General features: G+C 40.4%; 1 protein-coding gene across 2 annotated transcripts; it reads right to left on the bottom strand.

Moving 5' to 3' along the window:
* Nucleotides 1-12,700: 12,700 nt before the first annotated feature.
* Nucleotides 12,701-20,325, bottom strand: prss35 (serine protease 35). 2 transcript variants are annotated; one of them, XM_041251200.1, is made up of 2 exons: nucleotides 20,111-20,325; nucleotides 12,701-14,889 (listed from the first exon to the last, which is right to left on the bottom strand). In XM_041251200.1, the coding sequence occupies exon 2, from the start codon at nucleotides 14,868-14,870 to the stop codon at nucleotides 13,743-13,745; it is 1,128 nt and encodes a 375-aa protein (XP_041107134.1). In that variant the 5' UTR covers nucleotides 14,871-14,889; nucleotides 20,111-20,325; the 3' UTR covers nucleotides 12,701-13,742. The 2 variants fall into 2 exon arrangements, with proteins under 2 accessions (XP_041107134.1, XP_041107135.1); XM_041251201.1 differs by lacking the exon at nucleotides 20,111-20,325 and adding an exon at nucleotides 17,193-17,274.
* Between the last annotated feature and the right edge of the window lie 634 nt (nucleotides 20,326-20,959).

Raw genomic sequence — 20,959 nt, 5'->3', positions numbered from 1 at the left:
TTTCAAATACAAACACACCATTTTAAAATTTATTTTGTTTGTCCCCCCCCCCCCCCCCCCACCCCCCCCCCCCCCCCCCCCCCCCCCCTCCCCCCCCCCCCCCCCCCCCCCCCCCCCCCCCCCCCCCCCCCCCCCCCCCCCCCCCCCCCCCCCCCCCCCCCCCCCCCCCCCCCCCCCCCCCCCCCCCCCCCCCCCCCCCCCCCCCCCCCCCCCCCCCCCCCCCCCCCCCCCCCCCCCCCCCCCCCCCCCCCCCCCCCCCCACCCCCCCCCCCCCCCCCCCCCCCCCCCCCCCCCCCCCCCCCCCCCCCCCCCCCCCCCCCCCCCCCCCCCCCCCCCCCCCCACCCCCCCCCCCCCCCCCCCCCCCCCCCCCCCCCCCCCACCCCCCCCCCCCCCCCCCCCCCCCCCCCCCCCCCCCACCCCCCCCCCCCCCCCCCCCCCCCCCCCCCCCCCCCCCCCCCCCCCCCCCCCCCCCCCCCCCACCACCCCCCCCCCCCCCCCCCCCCCCCCCCCCAAATTTGAGATGCAATAAATACATTGATCTAAAAAAAAAAAAAGTCTGCATATCTACTTTTACTTCTTTTTTCAAATTTCCTCCAGCAAGTTGCTTCGAATTGCATAGGAGCTGCTCTTCAGTTATAGTGTCTTTATATTAGTAGTCACCATCTAATGCCAGGAAATGTTATCCAGTGTCAGATCACTGGATGCCACTGGTACTTTATAAAGACACCAGAACTACAAGAACTGAAGAGCAACTCCTTCACTGAGGCGAGGATTTGTATAATTGCAGCAAGAACCATTCAGAATGAACGGTAATGAGGCAAACAAACTAAAGAAAGAAAGTTACATTTGAAACTGCGTAGTCTTTAAAAGTCTTAGATATCTTGAGAGAGGTCCCACCTACATTGCTTTCATTGTTTCTAAGGAGGGCTGGGTTGCTGGAAGGGTGTACTGGTTTGCACCGTTAAACCTTGAAGTGTTAAGAGACACACAATGGAGTGCTGACTCTGCAGAGCACAGCAATGTGGAGCTGTCAAGAAGCTGCATGATACCATTGCTCTATGAGCAGTAAAAAAAACTTCAAGGTGGAGCACAACCAAATAAAGCCATAAGACCAATTCAATCATTTAATTAGCATTCCTTTGGGTTCAGTGGTTGAAGAGAAGTTGTCAGAAGGTGAATTACAACGACCATCACTATAGGCAGGCTGTCATTTGATTAATGATTCTTTTTTGGAATGGGTCCCAAACAATTATCCTCCTTGCAGCTTCAAGACCACACTGCTGTTAACAAAAAATCAGATAACTTGCCAATTTTATTTTTTTTACAATCTGAAAATAAATGTGATTAAAAATGTTTCCTTAATTTATTTGCTAATATATACAGATAGTTGACAAAAAAATGGAAACACCTGGGAAATATTGAAAGCAAGGGCTTCCACACAGGTGTGGCTCATGTGTTAATTAAGCAAATAACATCCCAACATGCTTAGGGTCATGTGTAAAAATGCTGGATAGAACTGCTTACCTATAATTATGGCTAGCATGGCTGCAAGAGGAGACTTCAGTGATTTTGAAAGAGGGGTGATTGTTGGGGTGTGCTTGGCAGGAGCTTCAGTGACCAAGACAGCTCAACTTGTTGATGTTTCACAGGCAACGGTGTCTAAGGTGATGTCGGCATGGAACTCTGAGGGAAAGACATCATCAGCAAAGGGCAACAGTGGGCGGAAGCGTATACTCCAGGATCGTGATATCAGCATTAATTCGAAGTACAAGGCAAAACAGTCGAGCAACTGCAGATCAATTGACTGCAAATTTTCAACCTGCCAGTTTCATCAAAAACGGTCCTCCGAGAACTCCACAGAGTGGGATACCATAGTCGGGTTGCAGTGCACAAACTGCTTATCACACCTGGCAATGCACGCTTGCGAGTCCAGTGGTGCAAAGAGCACAGGCAATGGACTACCGAGCAGTGGAGAAATGTGTTATGGTCAGATGAATCATCCTTCACCATGCTCTCAACAAATGGACGCATGCATGTGTGGCTCCAACCTAAAGAACTCTACAGCCCTGAGTGCTTGGTTCCAACAGTGAAGGGTTCTGGTGGTTCTATAATGTTGTGGGGTGCATTTTCCTGGCATGGTTTGGGTGCACTCATTCCCTTAGAAGGCAAGGTCAATGCTAATCGTTACTTGGTACTGAGTGATCATCTTCACCCCATGTTGCAGCATTTCTTTCCTGCCAGGGAGGGGTGTCTTCCAGGATGACAATGCCCCTATCCACAGAGCATGTCTGGTCGCCCGATGTTTTGATGAGCAGGACACTGATGTTATCCATATGTCAAGGCATTCTTAGTCACCAGATCTGAACCCAGTCGAGCATTTATGGGATATTCTGGAACGACGCCTGAGACAGCGTTTTCCACCTCCATCAACAAGGTGTGAGTGCATACAGGCCATATTGACCGTACATGGTGGCCCAACGACCTACAGAACTGGTTTCTGGAATGGCCTAGTCAAAGTCCCAATTGAAATCCGATCTAGAATCTTTGGTATAAGTTGAAGAAGGGTGTGGCAAAGATAAGTCCTCAGAATTTCAATGAACTGTTAATTATTCTTCCATTGTAAGTCATAGGTGTGTGTCCGTTTTTTACCTTTCCTAAATATATGAATTAAATATTTCTCAGAGATGTCAGGTTCAGTAGCTAAGAGGTGCATCGCACAGTGAAGAACTTATCTGAAGCAGCAGAAAGGAGCAGCAACAGGCTGTGGTTGAGACAGATCTATTCTGGATGGGGATCTCAAGCACAATAGAAAGAAAGCAACGCTGATGTACAGGTAAGTAAGCTTGGCTGAGCTGAGTGGGGAATGGAGGGGGGTGATGCTGGGATTCCCGAATCACTGTTGAGCCCTCTTGAGGTGTCATGGGCTAGACAACGAAACACCGAGGATGGAAAGTGCCCACTTGAAGACCCCAGAGATGTACCCTACTTAGCTCAATCCAGACGGTTGTCATGCTGATGCGCTTTGGAGACCGCCCTGGGTTGATCCCTGGAGCCAGCATCGCAGCCGTTGTGTGTGCTGATGCGCTGGGGAGGCAAAATAAGCTGATCCCTGGAGCCAGCATTACACTTCAGCCATCAACACCAGACAGAAGGATATCTACATCATCAGATGGGAAGCAACTCAAATGAACGGAGGTGCAGATGGATCACATTAGTTTACTGTAAAGCTACATCTTAGTTGGTACTTATCGTGGCGAGAGTCAAGTTCAATTCAGCATGAAGTTTAACATCTACTCTCATGTAATGGAAATCATTAAATCTGATGGCGTTTGATAGCCAGAATCGCAAAAAATTTAAAGTTATAAACAGTTCTAGCTAACTGCCACGCAGGTCAATGTGACCCATGCATTACAATTACAATACTTTTATTTTTAAATATAGCGTAAGATATTCTATTATTTTTGTAAATGCAACAAACAAGACACTCACCCCTTCCTAGAACACATGTTGTTGTTTTTTTTCTAGCCTTTTTTCAAGAATTTGTCAAGATGCCAATTCAGTGAAAGCCTAGTTGCTTATTAGCACAGCATCTTTGTGTTATTTTGGGTTACATTGGCGCCCTTTACTGGTGAAATGGTAACGTGCAGCCTACGGCTTTGCTGGTTCCCGACTTATGTAAATAAAACAAACTACGACAGTCCGTGTTCTTTGATTACTTTTTAAAATATTTTTGAGCACACAGTTCATTAAACAAATGTCACGGTTCAATAAGAAAAAAACAAGCCTCAGTCTTTACTTTACGCCCCAGACTGCCTCATTCATTTCAGGGTCACACAGACTGTAAAAATTAAATATCATTTATTTTACTATAGTTTGTGCAACCAGCCTTATTTAAAGAAAACACTGTCCATTGAAATTTGCGGTTGCTTAAAAAGGCCAACAAAAGAACAGTCCATAAACCACAGACTTCTGTAAATTCAGTGCGTCCACATTTTGCACGCTGAAAAAGCATGCCTGTTTAAAAGTGTGCAGTTTGTGAGAGTGAATGCTGCACACAGCAGGTAAGCAGGTAAGTAAAACAGTCCATGTAATACTCTTTCTTTTAAAAAAAAAAAAAAAAAACAGGTGCAAACAGAACGCTGTCTTTCTTTTAAAAACCAAGCACAAATGGATACCGCCAGTATGCAGTCTGAGTTACTCACTGTAAAGATCTGGTCTGGGAAGTGCATCAGCTTTGCAGACAGGTTGCAGCTTCCTCACACAAGACCACAATAAAAGCCATACTCGTGTGGTATTTTACAGTCCTTCCATACAGGTAGCTTTGGCTCTGGAGCAGGTTTTTCAATATAGCCACAAACCCTGTAACAGATTTAGAAAGACTGGAATAATATCTAGAAATGAATAGTGCAAGCCAGGAATCGAATGACGAATCTTCAATTGCAGCAATTCGTTATTTCAGTCTATAAAAAAAAAAAAAAAAAAAAAAAAAACAGTTTATGGTTTTTGTCCAAAATCCATAATGCAGAATTTACCACAATGTCTGAGGCACCCACTATGTAACAAAGTTCATACGTAGTCCTAATATCTTGCAAGTTCTACCGGAAATCTCATTACCCCTTTTGAGCTGAAGGCTGAGCTTGGATAATTATCACTGCAGGAGAGAGTTTTATGCTGTAGCTTGACTACAAGAAGTATTTTCCATAAAGAAAAAAAAACAAATCCTTACTCAGTAACTCATTAGAAGAAATTTCATCTTAACTCTAATGAAATCTACAGTTAACGAGAACCTGAGACTCCATCAGAACTGTTCCTATTCATCAGAGGTTGGTATTCTTGAGGTTTCATCAAAGGAGGACAAATAACAAGGAAGCTGCTTATTTATCCTTGAGGTATTGTCTTTCATGTTGGCTGTAACCTTGGCCTGTCCATATACCGTTCAAAAGCAGGTAAATACAGATAAAGAGAACAATAATAATAGCTCAGTATTGGAGCACCAGAACCCAGATTGCAAACATTAATTAAATTTGAAGAAGCTAACTCATTTCCAGAAAGCTTTTGACAAAGTCCCGCACAAAAGATTAATTCTCAAACTGAACGCAGTAGGGATTCAAGGAAACACATGTACATGGATTAGGGAGTGGTTAACATATAGAAAACAAAAAGTACTGATTAGAGGAAAAACCTCAGAATAGAGTGTGGTAACCAGTGGTGTACCACAGAAATCAGTATTAGGTCCTCTGCTATTCCTAATCTACATTAATGATTTAGATTCTGGTATAGTAAGCAAACTTGTTAAATTTGCAGACGACACAAAAATAGGAGGAGTGGCAAACACTGTTGCAGCAGCAAAGGTCATTCAAAATGATCTAGACAAGATTCAGAACTGGGCAGACACATGGCAAATGACATTTAATAGAGAAAAGTGTAAGGTACTGCACGCAGGAAATAAAAATGTACATTATAAATATCATATGGGAGATACTGAAATTAGAGAAGGAATCTATGAAAAAGACCTAGGAGTTTTTGTTGACTCAGAAATGTCTTCATCTAGACAATGTGGGGAAGCTATAAAAAAGGCTAACAAGATGTTCGGATACATTGTGAAAAGTGTTGATTTTAAATCAAGGGAAGTAATGTTAAAACTGTACAATGCACTAGTAAGACCTCATCTTGAATATTGTGTTCAGTTCTGGTCACCTCGCTATAAAAAAGATATTGCTGCTCTAGAAAGAGTGCAAAGAAGAGCGACCAGAATTATTCCGGGCTTAAAAGGCATGTCATATGCAAAAGAATTGAATCTGTTCAGTCTTGAACAAAGAATACTACGCGGCGACCTAATTCAAGCACTCAAAATTCTAAAAGGTATTGACAATGTCAACACAAGGGACTTTTTCGACCTGAAAAAAGAAACAAGGACCTGGGGTCACAAATGGATATTAGACAAAGGGGCATTCAGAACAGAAAACAGGAGGCACTTTTTACACAGAGAATTGTGAGGGTCTGGAATCAACTCCCCAGTAATGTTGTTGAAGCTGACACCCTGGGATCCTTCAAGAAGCTGCTTGATGAGATTTTGGGATCAATAAGCTACTAACAACCAAACGAGCAAGATGGGCCAAATGGCCTCCTCTCGTTTGTAAACTTTCTTATGTTCTTATGTTCTTATTTTACCAGCATGTGGGATGACTTTGCACAATCCATGCAGCAGAGGGCACTCCTGTTCCTTTTCAAGTACGAAATGTAACCATTACTGAATGGGTATTTACCTCTCAAAGTCCTGGAACCTGAATAAGATACAACAAAGCTATTCAACCAAGCCTGTGATGCAGTCATGTCTGGACCCCAGGGTATAAAGGACTGCGCACACAGACCTCAGAGCCATTTTTCCTTTCAAGAACTTACCTGACAGGAGTGACTATTCATATACTTCAGTACTTGTTACTTCTTCTGCTACAGGTGTTTGCATTTACACAAATTATATGTGATATTAAAAATAATGTTTTATTAATTACGCTTACATGTGACTGTTGTTTGTTAAATCCTGCTGCGGCCTTTTGCCCCGTGTGAAGCTAGCAGCTTGAGTTGCTCCTTCCCAGGGATCAGGCAACATAAGTCGATGGGCTTTGTGCTCTCCCCCCGGGCTGCAATTGCTCTGGCTGGAGTTATTTTATTCTCGTTTTGGCTAATTATTATTACTATATTTGTTGAGAAAAATATTTTAATTTTATCATTCTGTTTTTCTGTTTTCACACAGACTACATGCAGGCCTGTCTGGAGCATGTGCTGCGATATATGTATAGTGACATCAGCTGCTGGGTTCAACAGCACTGCGCAAGACCCAAGAGGCTGCTTCGGTTATGATTGCTTGCAATCTCTACCACAGCATCTTGATGCCGGTTTTGGTGACAGCTTTTGCATCACCATTACGAGGGCTGTTAGTTCATTCTAACAAGCAGGCTTCCCTCAGTCTCGTGTGAGTACTGACTGAGTGGTTTTGCCAGAAGCTTGCACAGGTGGGCATCCCTGTACAGTGCTACCTGCGGTAACTGTGAACTGGTGGACCTGTATTGTACCACTACCGAGGTCACCGACCCGCTCTGTTCCCGACCCGGTACCATACTGAACTGGGACTGGGTTACCTCACAGGTATCATATCGTACCGTACTGACCTGTGTTTACAGTCACCGAACTGGTATCGAATTGACCCAGCACAGTCCCGTTCTGATCCTGTGCCGTGCTGCACCGACCCGGTGCTATAGTCACTGAACCAGTACCAAACCGACCTGGTACTGTCCCTGTTCTGACCCAGTGCTAAAGTCACCGAATCGATATCAACCCGTTACCATCCTGGTTCTGACTCACTTCCGACTGGTGCTGACATACCCAGTCCGGTACCAAGCTGGTTTTGTTCAGGTCTTGAACAGCCCCGTTGCTGTGTTTAAGCAGACTGAGACTGCACCTGTGCATTGTTACTGTACTCTGCATTTCTACTTGCATAATGCCTGGGTTTCATCCCTGTGAGACATGCAAGGCCAGTCTGCCTGTTAAGGACAAGTACAGCAGGTGCTCTTCCTGCCTGGTGCCAGAGCAAGCCAAGGAGGCACTGGTGAACTGTAGTTTCTGCGCGTTTAGTGCACATTTCTCCAAGCCCACGCTGGAGAAACGTCTCTCCCGTAGCTCTACAGAGCACTCTGCATCCCTCTCCTGCACAAATCTCTTCCCTATCACCCTCTGGTAGAGAGGTGGCTGCGTCCTCAGCCCATGCCCCTGTGCCAAGGGAGAGCGGACGATACACCCGGGTAAGTGGCTAACACAGGAAGCTGTCTCCACGGTTTTCCTCACCCTCCTCTGCCTCTACTTCTCCTCCACTGAGGAAGAGTAAGAAGAGTCGCCGTTCCAAGTGATTGGGAGACTCGGAGCAGATGGAGAAGTTCTGGGCAGCAGTTTGCCACCAAGGAACAGTGCTCACAGAGTTACTGCATGAACTTTCAACACCACCTGCCCCGCCTGTCCCCTTGGGGTCCCAGGGAACAACGAGTGCAGATTATCAGCAGGATGACGGGCTCTCCCTCGTCAAGGAGGTAGGCGAACAGGAGTTGGCATTCCTGACTGAGGTGGAGTCAGACAGCAGGTCCCCTGCAGTTAAGCTTTCCCTGTTGGCAGAGCTTGTACCACTGATCAAGAGGGCCACTGCAGTCTTGCAAATGCCTTGGCCTAAGGAGGTGAGACAAGGCAGTCCATCTTTGATGATGACCCAACCACCTCTCCCGTATCCCCAGGATATACCAGGATTATCTTTATAAGTTCTGATACTCTACCTTCTCTATTCTAAAGTTACAAGCATATCTTAAAATCTTAGCTCATATAGCCATGTATTTGTATGGCCTTTCTGAGTTTTCATATTGCATTGCATTACTGTAGTTCATAGTTTTATTGTTTCCATAAGACATAAATACAATGGCAGGCCAAACTGTTGTCCAAAGACCTCTGGCCTTCCCCCACGTCCTTCATTTCATCAACACCCACACATTGGCATATTGTTGCTCTTTTAAATGAATCCAAAACCACCTCATATAAAACCCAGGAAAAAAAAAAAAAAAAAAAAAAACATTTAAGAGATTTTATTTGCTGATTAATCAAGTTCTCATGGAAACCAAAACTGCTGTAGAGACAGACCGCACCTCTGAGAACCAAATTGACAGAAAAGTTTGAAGTTAACTTTTTTCTGAAACAACAATTCTAACGTTATGAAACAACTCTGAACAATAATTTAGAGCTCCCAATTATAATGATGTTGCAGCTAGTTGTATAATATTATTAATGTTGTTGTTGTTTCTTCCTTACAGAAAAACAGAGAGGCAGACTGTACAACTGCTTTAATATTGGCGTCAAAGGTCTATTTTCAGACAGTAACCTTGGCATGTATATTACTGAGTTTTGCAGCTGGATAATATATTTTATTTGGCTATGCTAGGAAAACTTGTTAGTTACAGTACTGTTTTAAGGCTAATGTATCTTGCCCTTAACATGAAAGAGATTTTCAAAATCCTAGGCTTGGACCAACAGCGACCACTATATACTGTAAGCTTAAAGAAGGGAGTGCCCTTTACGTTTAAAAAACACTTTCTTATATACAGTAATCAGGAAGGCTGTTACTGCTCTGCAGCAGTTTTCTGCGTTTCCTGTATAATCTGGAGTAACATGGTTTAGAGGGCTAAATAACAGAAATACTCGACTTTGTGACATGAAGTTTATAGAATGGAATTGTGGAACTTGGCTATGTTTGGGTCTGAAAATGTTGACTATTTAATAAATGTGCTCTTAGCTTGTACCTGCAATGCCTCTCAGTGAAGCTTTTGGCCTGGACAGAGTAAGTCGTTGAGATAGAGCATCTGACGGAGTGAGAGAGGGGGTACGGAAGAAGTGTAAGCATTTATCTAGTTATTATGGGTCTTGAGGCGCCATTAGCTCCAAACAGAAACAACTGCAAGTATGTGACAACTGGTAAGTGTTTAGCAATGAGATGCAGCTGTCCACACCCTGGCTGTTGTTGTACTACCACAGAAACACCACAAGAAAGCAGACACATCTGTAACATTTCTTAAGGAGTGTTTCCACAACTAAAATGGCTTAAAGTATCTTGCTAATTTATCAAAAAGTCTCATTCAGTAAACTTATCTGGGAACCTGCAAGAAGCCAGTCTAGGGGACAGGAAGCTCACATTATTTTTCTGAATGTATATTTAAAGAATTAAACACACGTGTCTAATAATGTGTGTGTGTGTGCTCCTTAGCACATTTTTATGATGTACTTTTACATTTTACGCTCAGTGCCCCACAGATTACATAAATAATCACATTTTATTTGTTTACTGTCATTTTTCAGTGTGCTCTAAGACCTGGTCCAATTTGCTTATTTGCAATAAGTTAGAAACTTGGAAGCCCTCGCTCCATTACTGTGATCAAAACAGGCACACTGCTGCAACTCTCTCTCTCTCTCTCTCTCTCTCTCTCTCTCTCTCTCTCTCTCTCTCTCTCTCTATATCTCTATATATATATATATATATATGGATATATCTCGATATATCTATCTCCGATATATATATATATATTTATGACTAAACAATCCAGCCGATTCCTGGTCTTAAGGGTTTGTTTAGGTCGGCTAAGGACCAGAAAGCCAAACTGATTGTAGACAGACTTTTTCCACGTGGTGTTTTGAATTTGAGTTACCAGCTATTCTGTTCCTGCGATGCACTGATAATACAAATCAGCACACGTGCCCTCAGGCAAGCAGACTTATGTACCGGTTACCAGTCAGCAGCTACACAATAGCTATGCTGATTGAAGTGCTCTGAAAATATCAGTTTTCCTTTTAATTGATTTCTCTTTTTAATAATATTTCCAGTCATTCTAAATGCTTCTTGGTTCTTTCTCTAATATTGAGTTACTATGTTTATGTGACTATGAGCCTGCTTGAGACTCCTATCTGAACAGACTTTCTAATTCCAGTCATATCATGCGACAGAGTGGCCTTTCAACTCTGTTAACCCCATCTATTATTTTGATGGAATTAGGATGTCTGTTCAGTGCTGACAGATAGGATTCTCAGGCAAACTCAAAGCCAGGTAAGGACAGTGTACAGTTGAGATATGTGTGTGTGCATCAGATATTCTACACAATAGCAGATTAGATTTAAACCACTGTCTGCAGTGTTTTTTTATAAGCATCCAATTGCAAATTGAAAGAAGAAGACATATGGAGCACATTGACTTTTCTGCATCCAGCCTAGGTGTGGAATGTAGCGCATCCAATAACTGCAAGGACCTTCCCATTAAACAGAGAAAAAAACAGCCACCTTTTCACAGACAGGTATACAGAAAATTGACAGTAACTCAATACTGGAAGAAATTAAGTCAGGATCATTCAGAATGATTGAAAATATCACTAAAAAATAAGGGAAAGGGAAAAAAAACAAACAATTAAAATGGACATTGATGCTACTTGCTTGTGAACATTCATCCAACTTCAACAGGTTCTTCAACACAGATCTCCTCCTTAGTCAGAAAAGGTTCACTGTGTTTGGACTGTAAGCTTGTGATTGTAGAACTGATAAATACTCTGTGATCATATTTTTTTCACCACCATGCTACTGGATTATTAATACTTCATATTGCAATGTTTGTGGCTTCTATTTCTGAAAACGTGCCCATGCTCAGGGATTACTCATTACTTCACTCCAGCTGAAGTGTATTATTCATTTTTTCATGTATAGGGTCCCTAGGGCTGCTTACGGCTTATGGCAGCAAGGTGTTTGGACACAGAGCTCCTAAATAATGTATCAAAAAGTTTGCTTTCAAGCAAAGTCGTTGTTATCTCTCTGACTTTTACACTGAACATGTGAGGGCTCTTATACATTCCTGTGTAGCACATTTAAAATGTACAGGGGACAGTTCTTCACACAGAGAGTGACAAAGGTATAGAATGGGTAAGCTAGTCATGTTGATGATGCTGAATCACTTGGAGAGTTTAAGATTAATCAAGTACCAAGAACCGGGTAGGCATATACAGGCAGAATGGCTACCTCTTGTTTGTACATTTGCTTATGTTTCTTATGAATATCCCTGACAGTGAAAATGTAATAAATACATGTATATTCTTATGTATGTATATTATGGATGCCCCTTTTAGTGACCTGAGACTTCAAAGGTTTAGGGCATATCCACACAAGAATAGACATGACGGGTTTGCCTCTTGCAAACAAACTGCAAAATTGAAGAATGCACTTTGTGTGAGTGTCTGGCAGCTGGACACGTTAGGGTTTACCCCATTAGACTCCTTCAGACACCATAGATCAACCTGGCTGTTCCTATGGTACCCTGAGCACCAGTTAATGCTAACAAAGCATAGCTTTGAGCTTGACTGTTTTCAAGGAGAGGTACCAGAAAAACACACACACACACACACACATTGCCTGACACACTATTTGTAGCTAGGTTTCAAATTCTTTAGCGTGGTTGCTGCATTCAATGAAACATCTTTGCAAGTTACTGCCTTGAAGGACTGAGGCAGAATCATTCAATTACTCCCAATGAGTGCGTACTCAGAGCCATGCTGTATTGAGCCTTACAAGGAATAAAGTACCTTGATCTATTATGAAGGAAAAACATGGTATTATTACCGAACGTTATCCAATGTGGAGGGATGCACATCTTCCACCAATATCACCTGCTTGCTATGGTTAGACAGTGTTAATGGAAACGAGTTGCAATATTGCAATTCATTTGTTAACTGTACAACAATAGAAACTCTGTTCGAAAGGAAAGATTAAATGGATATACTTTCAAGCTATTTAGGACATGTATTGGTATGTACAAGCTGATCCAGCTTCTAGGGGTACCTGTTTGTAGTGATGGTATGATGAGCCTTGAGGAATAAAAGCCCACTCTCTCAGAGAAGATGGTTGTCACAATAGGGTGAAGCAATAACTTTGCAATAATGTTATAGTCCATGTTCAGCAAGGAGGCTGGTCTGTGATGTTTTAACAGTTACTTACCTGGCTTTGATTTTCACTGCGCTCAATACATGAACAGATTTAAAACATCAGAGTATCTAGTGTGCTTGAACTACTGGTCTTCCAGATATCTTTAAAATGCAACACCATAAAACTGAAACAAAAACCCTTTTTTATTTTTTGTAATTTTATTTACTTTTTAATGCCACACTTTGGTAGTACACAGATACAACAAATCACTGTGTAGATTAAAAGAGACAGATTTTTGTATTTAAGGCAAACAACCAAAAGCTACTTCTTTAAAACTAAACATTATATTACATGGACACATATTTCTTACAATACATACCTTTTTTGTTGTTGTTGTTGCGTGTGGGAACAGGACACATATCAATGATACAAAGGTAAATGTGGAGGTTCTTTTCATCACCTCTTTTTAAAAACCCTACTTGAAACAAATTGCTTTATTTTATTGAATTACCAAACCCATTCATTCAATAGATCAGCACGTTAAATATAGCAATACTAAATTATTTAATATTATATTCTGATAGGTCCCTCTTAATTTGTACACATTATAATTAAATTAGCACCCTAAACATGCCATCTTTTAAATTAGACACATCAAAAAGCACCATGATTTTAAAGTACATTGATAAAGCACTATTTTCCCCTTTAATACATAAAAAAACAACAACAAAAACAAAACTAAAGAACTGAAACATGTACAATTTCGAGACAGAACACAAATTTTCATTTAATATTTAATTTGGTCCCGTTTTTGACAATTTATAGAAGGTAGCAATTTCATTAAAAGGAACACTTTAGCACCAGCTTTTAGGGAAGTGTGTGGGTGGGTTGGGGGGGGGGGATTTAACAGCTACTCCAATAAAACATACTTTTGCACCTCAACAAAGATGAAAATAATTACTTAAAACAAAATTTCACTGAATGTATGGCTGGTTTCTCAAACCAGATTTGTACTCCTGTGCTTTAAAGGATGTATTTCTTTAGGAAAATCTAATTTAATCAGTTTATCATTAAGCTTCTGATTTGCCCCCTTGTCACTTATAAATATATGTTTCAAAAAGATTTAAAAAGCATCTAAACCAAAGTTTAGAGATCCTAGATGTGTATTTAACACGTTTTTCAATTCTCTTTTCTTATAAATCCAATATCAGTACAGGTTTTTTAATGTATCGTAAGCGCTGGTCCTATTAGGTTTTCATCAACCATATTGGCAGTCCGCAGAGTTTCCGTGTATCCAGAAACAGATCTGGGCATACTTCAGAGGGGTTATCCGTACGGCCACGTTATAATCCTTCTGCACACCATTTACGTCCACCCACTGGTGACCAGAGAAAATCCCAATGATCTTCCTCTTCCACTTCTTCTTTTCTGCTTCCTTTAGGCGGATGTAGATTCCTGAGCCACTGGAGCCAGGCTGAGCGTCGCAGTACTGATACATCAGGTCGTTGGACTCATCTGAGACGCTGCAGAAGCGATACACCAACTCCCCTGGTCTGTCGTCATCAAACCCCGAAAAGTGGATCCGGCTACCTGGCAATTTCTTTACTGTGGGACTGATTCCAAGTTCCATGAATTTCTTCTTCTGCGGCCGCTTTAGTTCCAGGACAGCATAGTCATAATCCACCGCCACGTCATCTGTTACTCCTCTAAACCATCCTTTTGGCAACTGGGTGCGCTTGACTCGAGTCCACTGGAATGATGGCTTCACCTCCGTGGCCCTTTTGTTCCTCTTGGATCCTTTCCTCTTTCTGCCACCACGTTTGGACCTCAGTTTCAGAACCCCTACCCTCAGCTTCTTGGCACCTTTGACGTAGTCTTTCCCGTTGTGGATGCAGTGTGCCGCTGTGAGAACGTGCTTTGGGGATATGAGGATCCCTGTGCAGCCTGTGGAGACTTTAACTGTTGTAGAGAAAGGGTAATTGGTCACAAACTGCTTGTTGGATATACTGAATCTGCTATCCATGCCATAGACTTGTCTTTTCACCCGTGAATGAGCGTCCTTCATGACCTCATGCTCTGCCTGCACATCAAAGTCCCTGAAGTACACTTCTGTGGAGGTACGAGTGCCGTTCTCATAAACAGTCTCGTATGAAAGGAAGTTCTCAAGGTCAGATACACTTGCCAGCGGCAGTCGGCTCTGGCACTCAATCCCGCAGGTTCCATTTAACGCTGGCTTGGCTTCGGCTTTGAATTCTGGGCTACTGAGGGTGACAGTTCTCTTGTTCAACACTTGTGGTACTTTTCTTAAGTGCCAAGTATAATCCTGTTCAGATTCGACTCCAGAGACAACAAAGGAAAGCAGAAGTAACAGTGGTATAGGCCCCATTGTTAAGCTTTATCTAGCTCTGTTGGGAGAAATAAGAATGTGTTACATATGTCATTTATTCTGTTTTAGATCATTAATTTTTTTTTTTTTTTTTCCCAGAAGATGTCTGTACTTTGCCAGGCACTTAGAAATGCCATTTTTTACAGAGTGAATAGGTGGAGAAACAGCATATGTCCTGTTATATAAATTAATGAGTATATTCAAACAACGCTGCTTGGATGCTGTACTGTCTCTGACTGCCCACAGAAATCCATACTGTATGTAAGCCAATACTTGTTCAATGATAGGATATGAATTGTTATAGATGTTTTAAAACTCTTTAAAACCCAAGGAATGTCCTAAACCCCATGCTAAACATTACAGAGGACCATACATCTTAGATATAACTTGGATATCTGCAAAACAAAATGCATACTCCCCAGCAGTAGGGGTTTCACATTTATTTTTATTTCTTTTATTTTTTAGTTTAGAGAAGGTTGTGTACACGTGTTTAGGCATAAAGTTGTTTTCCAATGCAATAATATGTAGAGTAATGCTGTAAAAAATACCTTAAAGATAATTCTATCAATTTGCCACAAGGTGGCACCAAACACTTTGCACAATATAGTCTCTTACTCCCTTATATTTCGATTTAAAAGGTTTACAAGGCTTGCAAGGAGCTACCAAACACAAAGAGTAGCCCCAAATCACTTTAACACTTTTAAACAGTGCTTTCGTAACCCACTTCACAGATGGTGTCAATTCAGCAGACGAATGGGGTTGCACGAATGCAGTTGAAGCCTTTAATATCACCTCTTGATAAAGTACATTATATATGTATGTTTGCTGGTGTTTTGACACTGCTTGATAAACATTATATCACTGGTATATACATTTGAATGAATTTCATAAATAACATCTGTGTATTAAGCAGCAACTTCCAGCACTGCTGCCAAGACTGAAGGTGAACTCCTAAGAATGCACAAATACTGGCTCCCCATCAATCACAGGAACGTCGCATTAGTTTCACAGTTTACAAGTAAGAGTTTGCAACTAACTTAAAGCAGCTGATATGTGGTGATAAAATGTGAAAGTCTAGACAGGCAATATGCTGTTGAAATTAAAACTCAGCAAATTTACCACACAGCATTTACGAAAGAAAACTTAATGAACTTTTTATAGAGGTCATATTTATATGGGCTACTGTTCATCCTGTTGTTTGAAATAATGTCCTTGGTTAATTTTAACTGGCCTTGTCCTTATAAAAGTTGAAATCTGCACAGTGATAATGCAGTTGCCTTTTACAGTGCATTTGCTCTGTTTCGCTATATTTAACCTTGGTTTTTACAGTGCTTTACCATGTCTTTGATTTACCACATTTGCTCAAGCTTGACTGCACTTTTCTATGTCACAATGTTCTTATGACTGGTTTTTTATATTTACTGCTAACACATTGGACAACCAAATGCTAATTCCAAGTCATAAAGCCTTCTCAAAAACAAGGCTGCTTCTGTCATTACTGAGTAAACCCCAAGGCTCTGTTTTATTTTAGGGAATGGTAGTGCTCTGCTATTATATCCAATTAATGTGAACATGAACTACTGACATTAAAGCATTGAGGGCATATCAAGTGACAAGCCAATCTTTCATCCAGACTGTTGCACAGAGGCAGGTTAATGCGGAGGGGGGATAACTCAGGAGGCTAATAAGAAGACATGTTTCTAAATGCTCTTTTTGAGGCCATACAGGTGCTGTAAGATAACTGATATTTTATAAGCATACCAAGTTGCTTTTTTAATGACAGACACAAGGTAAACAAATCTTCTCCTCCGTAAAATAATATCCCATTTCCTGTTTTCATCAGCCACGATCCCTGACAGCTCGTCACCGTGTGTGCAACAGGTGGCTCGGTACCACGGCTATGAAAAGATGTCCTGCAGTTATGCGGCTGGTGAAGTACTTATCGCCAGCACACTTCTGGCTATTTCCCAGATTGATTAGCCACACTCTTCACCCCAGACCACAATCAGGAAAAGCAACACACTTGTGAGGTGTCCACAACATCTGGCAAGGAGCCCCAAGGCCCATGCTTGATGCCTTGCACTACAACGAACTACATCTTAAAGCATTACAGTATAGATCAATTTTGTTAAATAAGTTTATATATGTTGACTGTAGACTGTGCTATTTGTGCTCTGCCTTATAACAAGCTAGCCCAATGGCATTGTGGGGTAAATGGGAGCCATAACAAAGCAGCCTTATAACTTATCCCACCTTATAAAGCATTATCCAATAGGCGTGTCTCTTAGATAAAGGAATAATTTAAAAAAAAACAGCACTGACCTGTGTTACTTCCATGTGTTAACCACCCAATGAAACTTTCAGGGTATCAGACCCTGCCATTCACCTCTGTCTGCATCACCCTGAGACGAGAGCTTAGTTTAAAACTTAATGGACATTATGAAATACAATTATTTCTCGGCCACACAAACCAAACAAGCTCCTTCTGGTCCATGCTCACACTGCCAGTGCGGGACCTTATGACAAACCAAATCTGCACTAACAGAGGCCACGAAAAGTTTGCCCAGGATTGAACAAGTTTCTGAGCATTACAGTACCTGCTCCTGTAGTGTCTGCAAAGAAACAAACTATCTTCAACATACAGAAATGGGAGACTAGAGATAATACTGTTAGTGCTAGCAAGAGGTAAGAAGCATGTAACAAATGCATGTAACAAAGACAAGTGCTCATGTTTTAGCTGGCCAAGGAAAAATGTTAGGGATTAAAAGGTTCTGTCACTTTTTTTCTGAAATGCATGATTGCATGTTTAAAGCTATAGATGGTAAATGAGAATTCAAGATATATTTACTACATAAATTAGCCAGATGCCAGTGGCTACTGGGTGGTTGTTTGGATTCATTCTGCAGTCCAGTCACGGAACAGGACTTCACTTTCTCCTCAATCCTCTAGCGACAGGCCTGCTGCAGACAGCAATCACCAGGGCGAGGAATGCACAGCAAGGGTGATGTGGCACAGCATCTTACTTTCTGTTTTTAAGGTTCAACAACAGAGATTGGGCAATCTTTTATCTGGCACAATACAGATGTTAAACTCAGTAATCTGTACCAGTCTTAGCGATAAGAGGTTCAGAACTACTGAGGAATGCAAAATACGCTGTCATTTATTGTCTGTCAAGCGAAAGTGCTAAGTGTGTATCAAATAGTGCAGTACAACCACATTCAGTCCTTTACCAACTAAATACAGTCTTTAACCAAGACATGGAATGGACTCTTACACTGAAAGTTAGAAGTAGCAAGTGTATGGAATGGGTTACCAAACTTCATTGTTGCTGCTGAGTCACTGAGATCCATTAAGCACCGAATTAGAAATGCTCAGCGCCAAAGGGTTGAGAGCCAACTCGACAGATGACCGTTGAGATTTGAGTTACTTTGACACTCACTAAAATGGCCCTCCCTTTGTGAATTCTTCACTAAAATAGTAATGTACAGGGGGTGGGACAAAATATTAGAAACACATGCCACCACACTGCTAGTGTGTATTTACAGCACCTGTCTGTGAAAGGTGCTCCTGTTGACTTCTACTTGCCTGAATCGATATATCTGTGCTACACTCAACCATAATCCAACAGGGATTTATCTCATTATCACTTAACTGCCATAGTTTAAATATAACGAGATTGAACCCAAACAATTTAAACAGTGTGTGCCCCCCCCCCCCACCCCGCAGGTATCGCCTAGCAAATGAAATCTAAAACTGACTGCCTGTGGAATGCTTGGCAAAGATTTAAAAAAAAAAAAAAGAGTGAGAAGAATTTCCATTGCATTCCCAACAAGCTGTACAAATCGGATTTTCCATTCGACCCAATGCTTAGAATCCTGACGCTTGAAGAACCTCTTTGTATTTTCAGAGAAACCACACGATGGGGCAAAAGTGCAGTACAAAACTTTCAACAAAAATATCGTGCATCTGATTTTTACATTTTTTAAATTTAATTTAACTTAATGCACTACAAAAAAAAAAAGTATTAACTGATGTTGCTTGAAGATATTCATACAGACAAATAACTGGTTTCTGTCAATTATTAAGATCTTAACTGGTTAATATATTAATGCAAGTGCTTTTCAGGAAACAGGTGTTTAATAAAATTACTTTAAACATATTTTTAATAGGTTTGCTTTCTGTGCAGAACACGTAGTGTATACAACGATATTAAAACATACCTTCACTAAAATAAAACTAGCTACATTTTTCTACGTCTTCTAATTTAATGTCAGTATCTTTTTAACACTACATAAAATTGAGAAAAAGAGAAACGATAAAGTGTTTATTTCAATACAGCAATGAAAAAAAGGTCTTAGCAATTAAAAAAAAAAAAAAGTATTTATTTATGTATTTTTCAAAACTTAATATTTCATAATGTTGCCCACAATAAATAAAGGCTTTTTTTTTTTTCTGGAGAAATTACTTTGTTATATTTTTTCACCAGACGCCATCCCTCCATCAATTTCAGATTGGATCTCCCTGCAAACAAAGGCTCCTCGGGGTCCTAAAACCAGATCTTTGTCATATTAATTATATGCTGGGTAGTTCTGTTTTTTCTTTTTCTTTTTTTTTTTCTTTTACAACAATATAAATGTCTTCAACTAATGAGAATGTCTGTATACGTACTACTATACAATTATATGATCTGATTGATGCATAATGATGCACAACTTCATTGATATGCATTAATATTAGCATTATAATGAACGTATGCTCATCAACTTAAACGGCAAATCAATTGTCTTCCCCGTATACTGTTTACAATCGAGTATGTTTAACAAGATAACACAACTACAGTACATCTAGAATATATACAATTAACACATTACTTTACACTCCCGTGCTGTACGTTATTAAAAATACAGACTTTACAAGCATGCAAAAAAAAAAAAAAGATTAGTTTTTTTTTATTACTGTAGACTATAACGAAAGCCAAACAAATTAATCTTCCAGTCTATAACAATTTGTTTAACACCCAACAAAAAAAAAAAAAAAAAAACATAGAAAACATATCGTAAAACATATATTTATCAATTGCTCAAAACCAATCTAATGAAGTTGGTCTAAAAAGATCAAAGATGTCCTTCACTACTTCTTTAAACATCTTCATAGTACAGTGCAATTTATAAATGCAGTCTAGTCAATGTATAGCTCCACAATAAGTTAATAAATAAAAATAAAAATACATATTTTCATACCTGCTAGCATTCGATAGCTGGGTGCAACAAGTTCCTCGAAATGTTTTATTTAATAAACAATCTTTTTCTTGAAAATAATATATATAAATAAATAAATATATTTTGCACCAAGAAGACGTCTTATGAATGGCTGAAGAAACTCAAGAGATTCATTTTTAACATAGCCGGGGACCAAAGACACTGAATGAGGTTGCAAACAATTCGTTCTGCACTGACTGCACTTGATGCTTATGAAAAAAAAAAAGTTTCAAGTTTCTTCTTAGACAAGCAAGGGGTTTGCATAGGAGGAGGGGCCAAAAAAAAAAAAAAAGAGAGCGAGAGAGAAAGACCAAGCTGTAACGGCGGCGTTCATAAATTACACACACGCACACACACACACACACACACACACACACACACACACACACATCAAACACAGCAATTCCGCATACACACACACGCACACGTACCAACACACACACGTTGTATTCGTAAGGCTTTAATTTTTTTTAATTTAAAAATTTTAAAAAACAATAATTTGTCACAAACAGGACGTGACCCTCACCCCCTCCCTGTACACTGGATGACAGTTCACAGGGAAAGTACGTATATACACTATATATATATATATATATATATATATATATATATATATATATATATATATATATATATATATATATATATATATATATATATATATATATATATATATATATATATATATATATATATATATATATATATATATATATATATATATATATATATATATATATATATATATATATATATATATATTACATTACAATGTGTTTCAAAATTTTGAAATCTCCTTTACTCTTGCGCCCACTAACAATATGATATATT

Source organism: Polyodon spathula, chromosome 5 (genome assembly GCF_017654505.1).
Source record: "Polyodon spathula isolate WHYD16114869_AA chromosome 5, ASM1765450v1, whole genome shotgun sequence".
NCBI lineage: Eukaryota > Metazoa > Chordata > Actinopteri > Acipenseriformes > Polyodontidae > Polyodon > Polyodon spathula.
This window is presented reverse-complemented; position numbering and strand designations above follow the sequence as displayed.

Excerpts from the sequence above, each read along its gene's own strand:
- prss35 (XM_041251200.1), bottom strand. The coding sequence starts at position 14,870 with ATGGGGCCTATACCACTGTTACTTCTGCTTTCCTTTGTTGTCTCTGGA.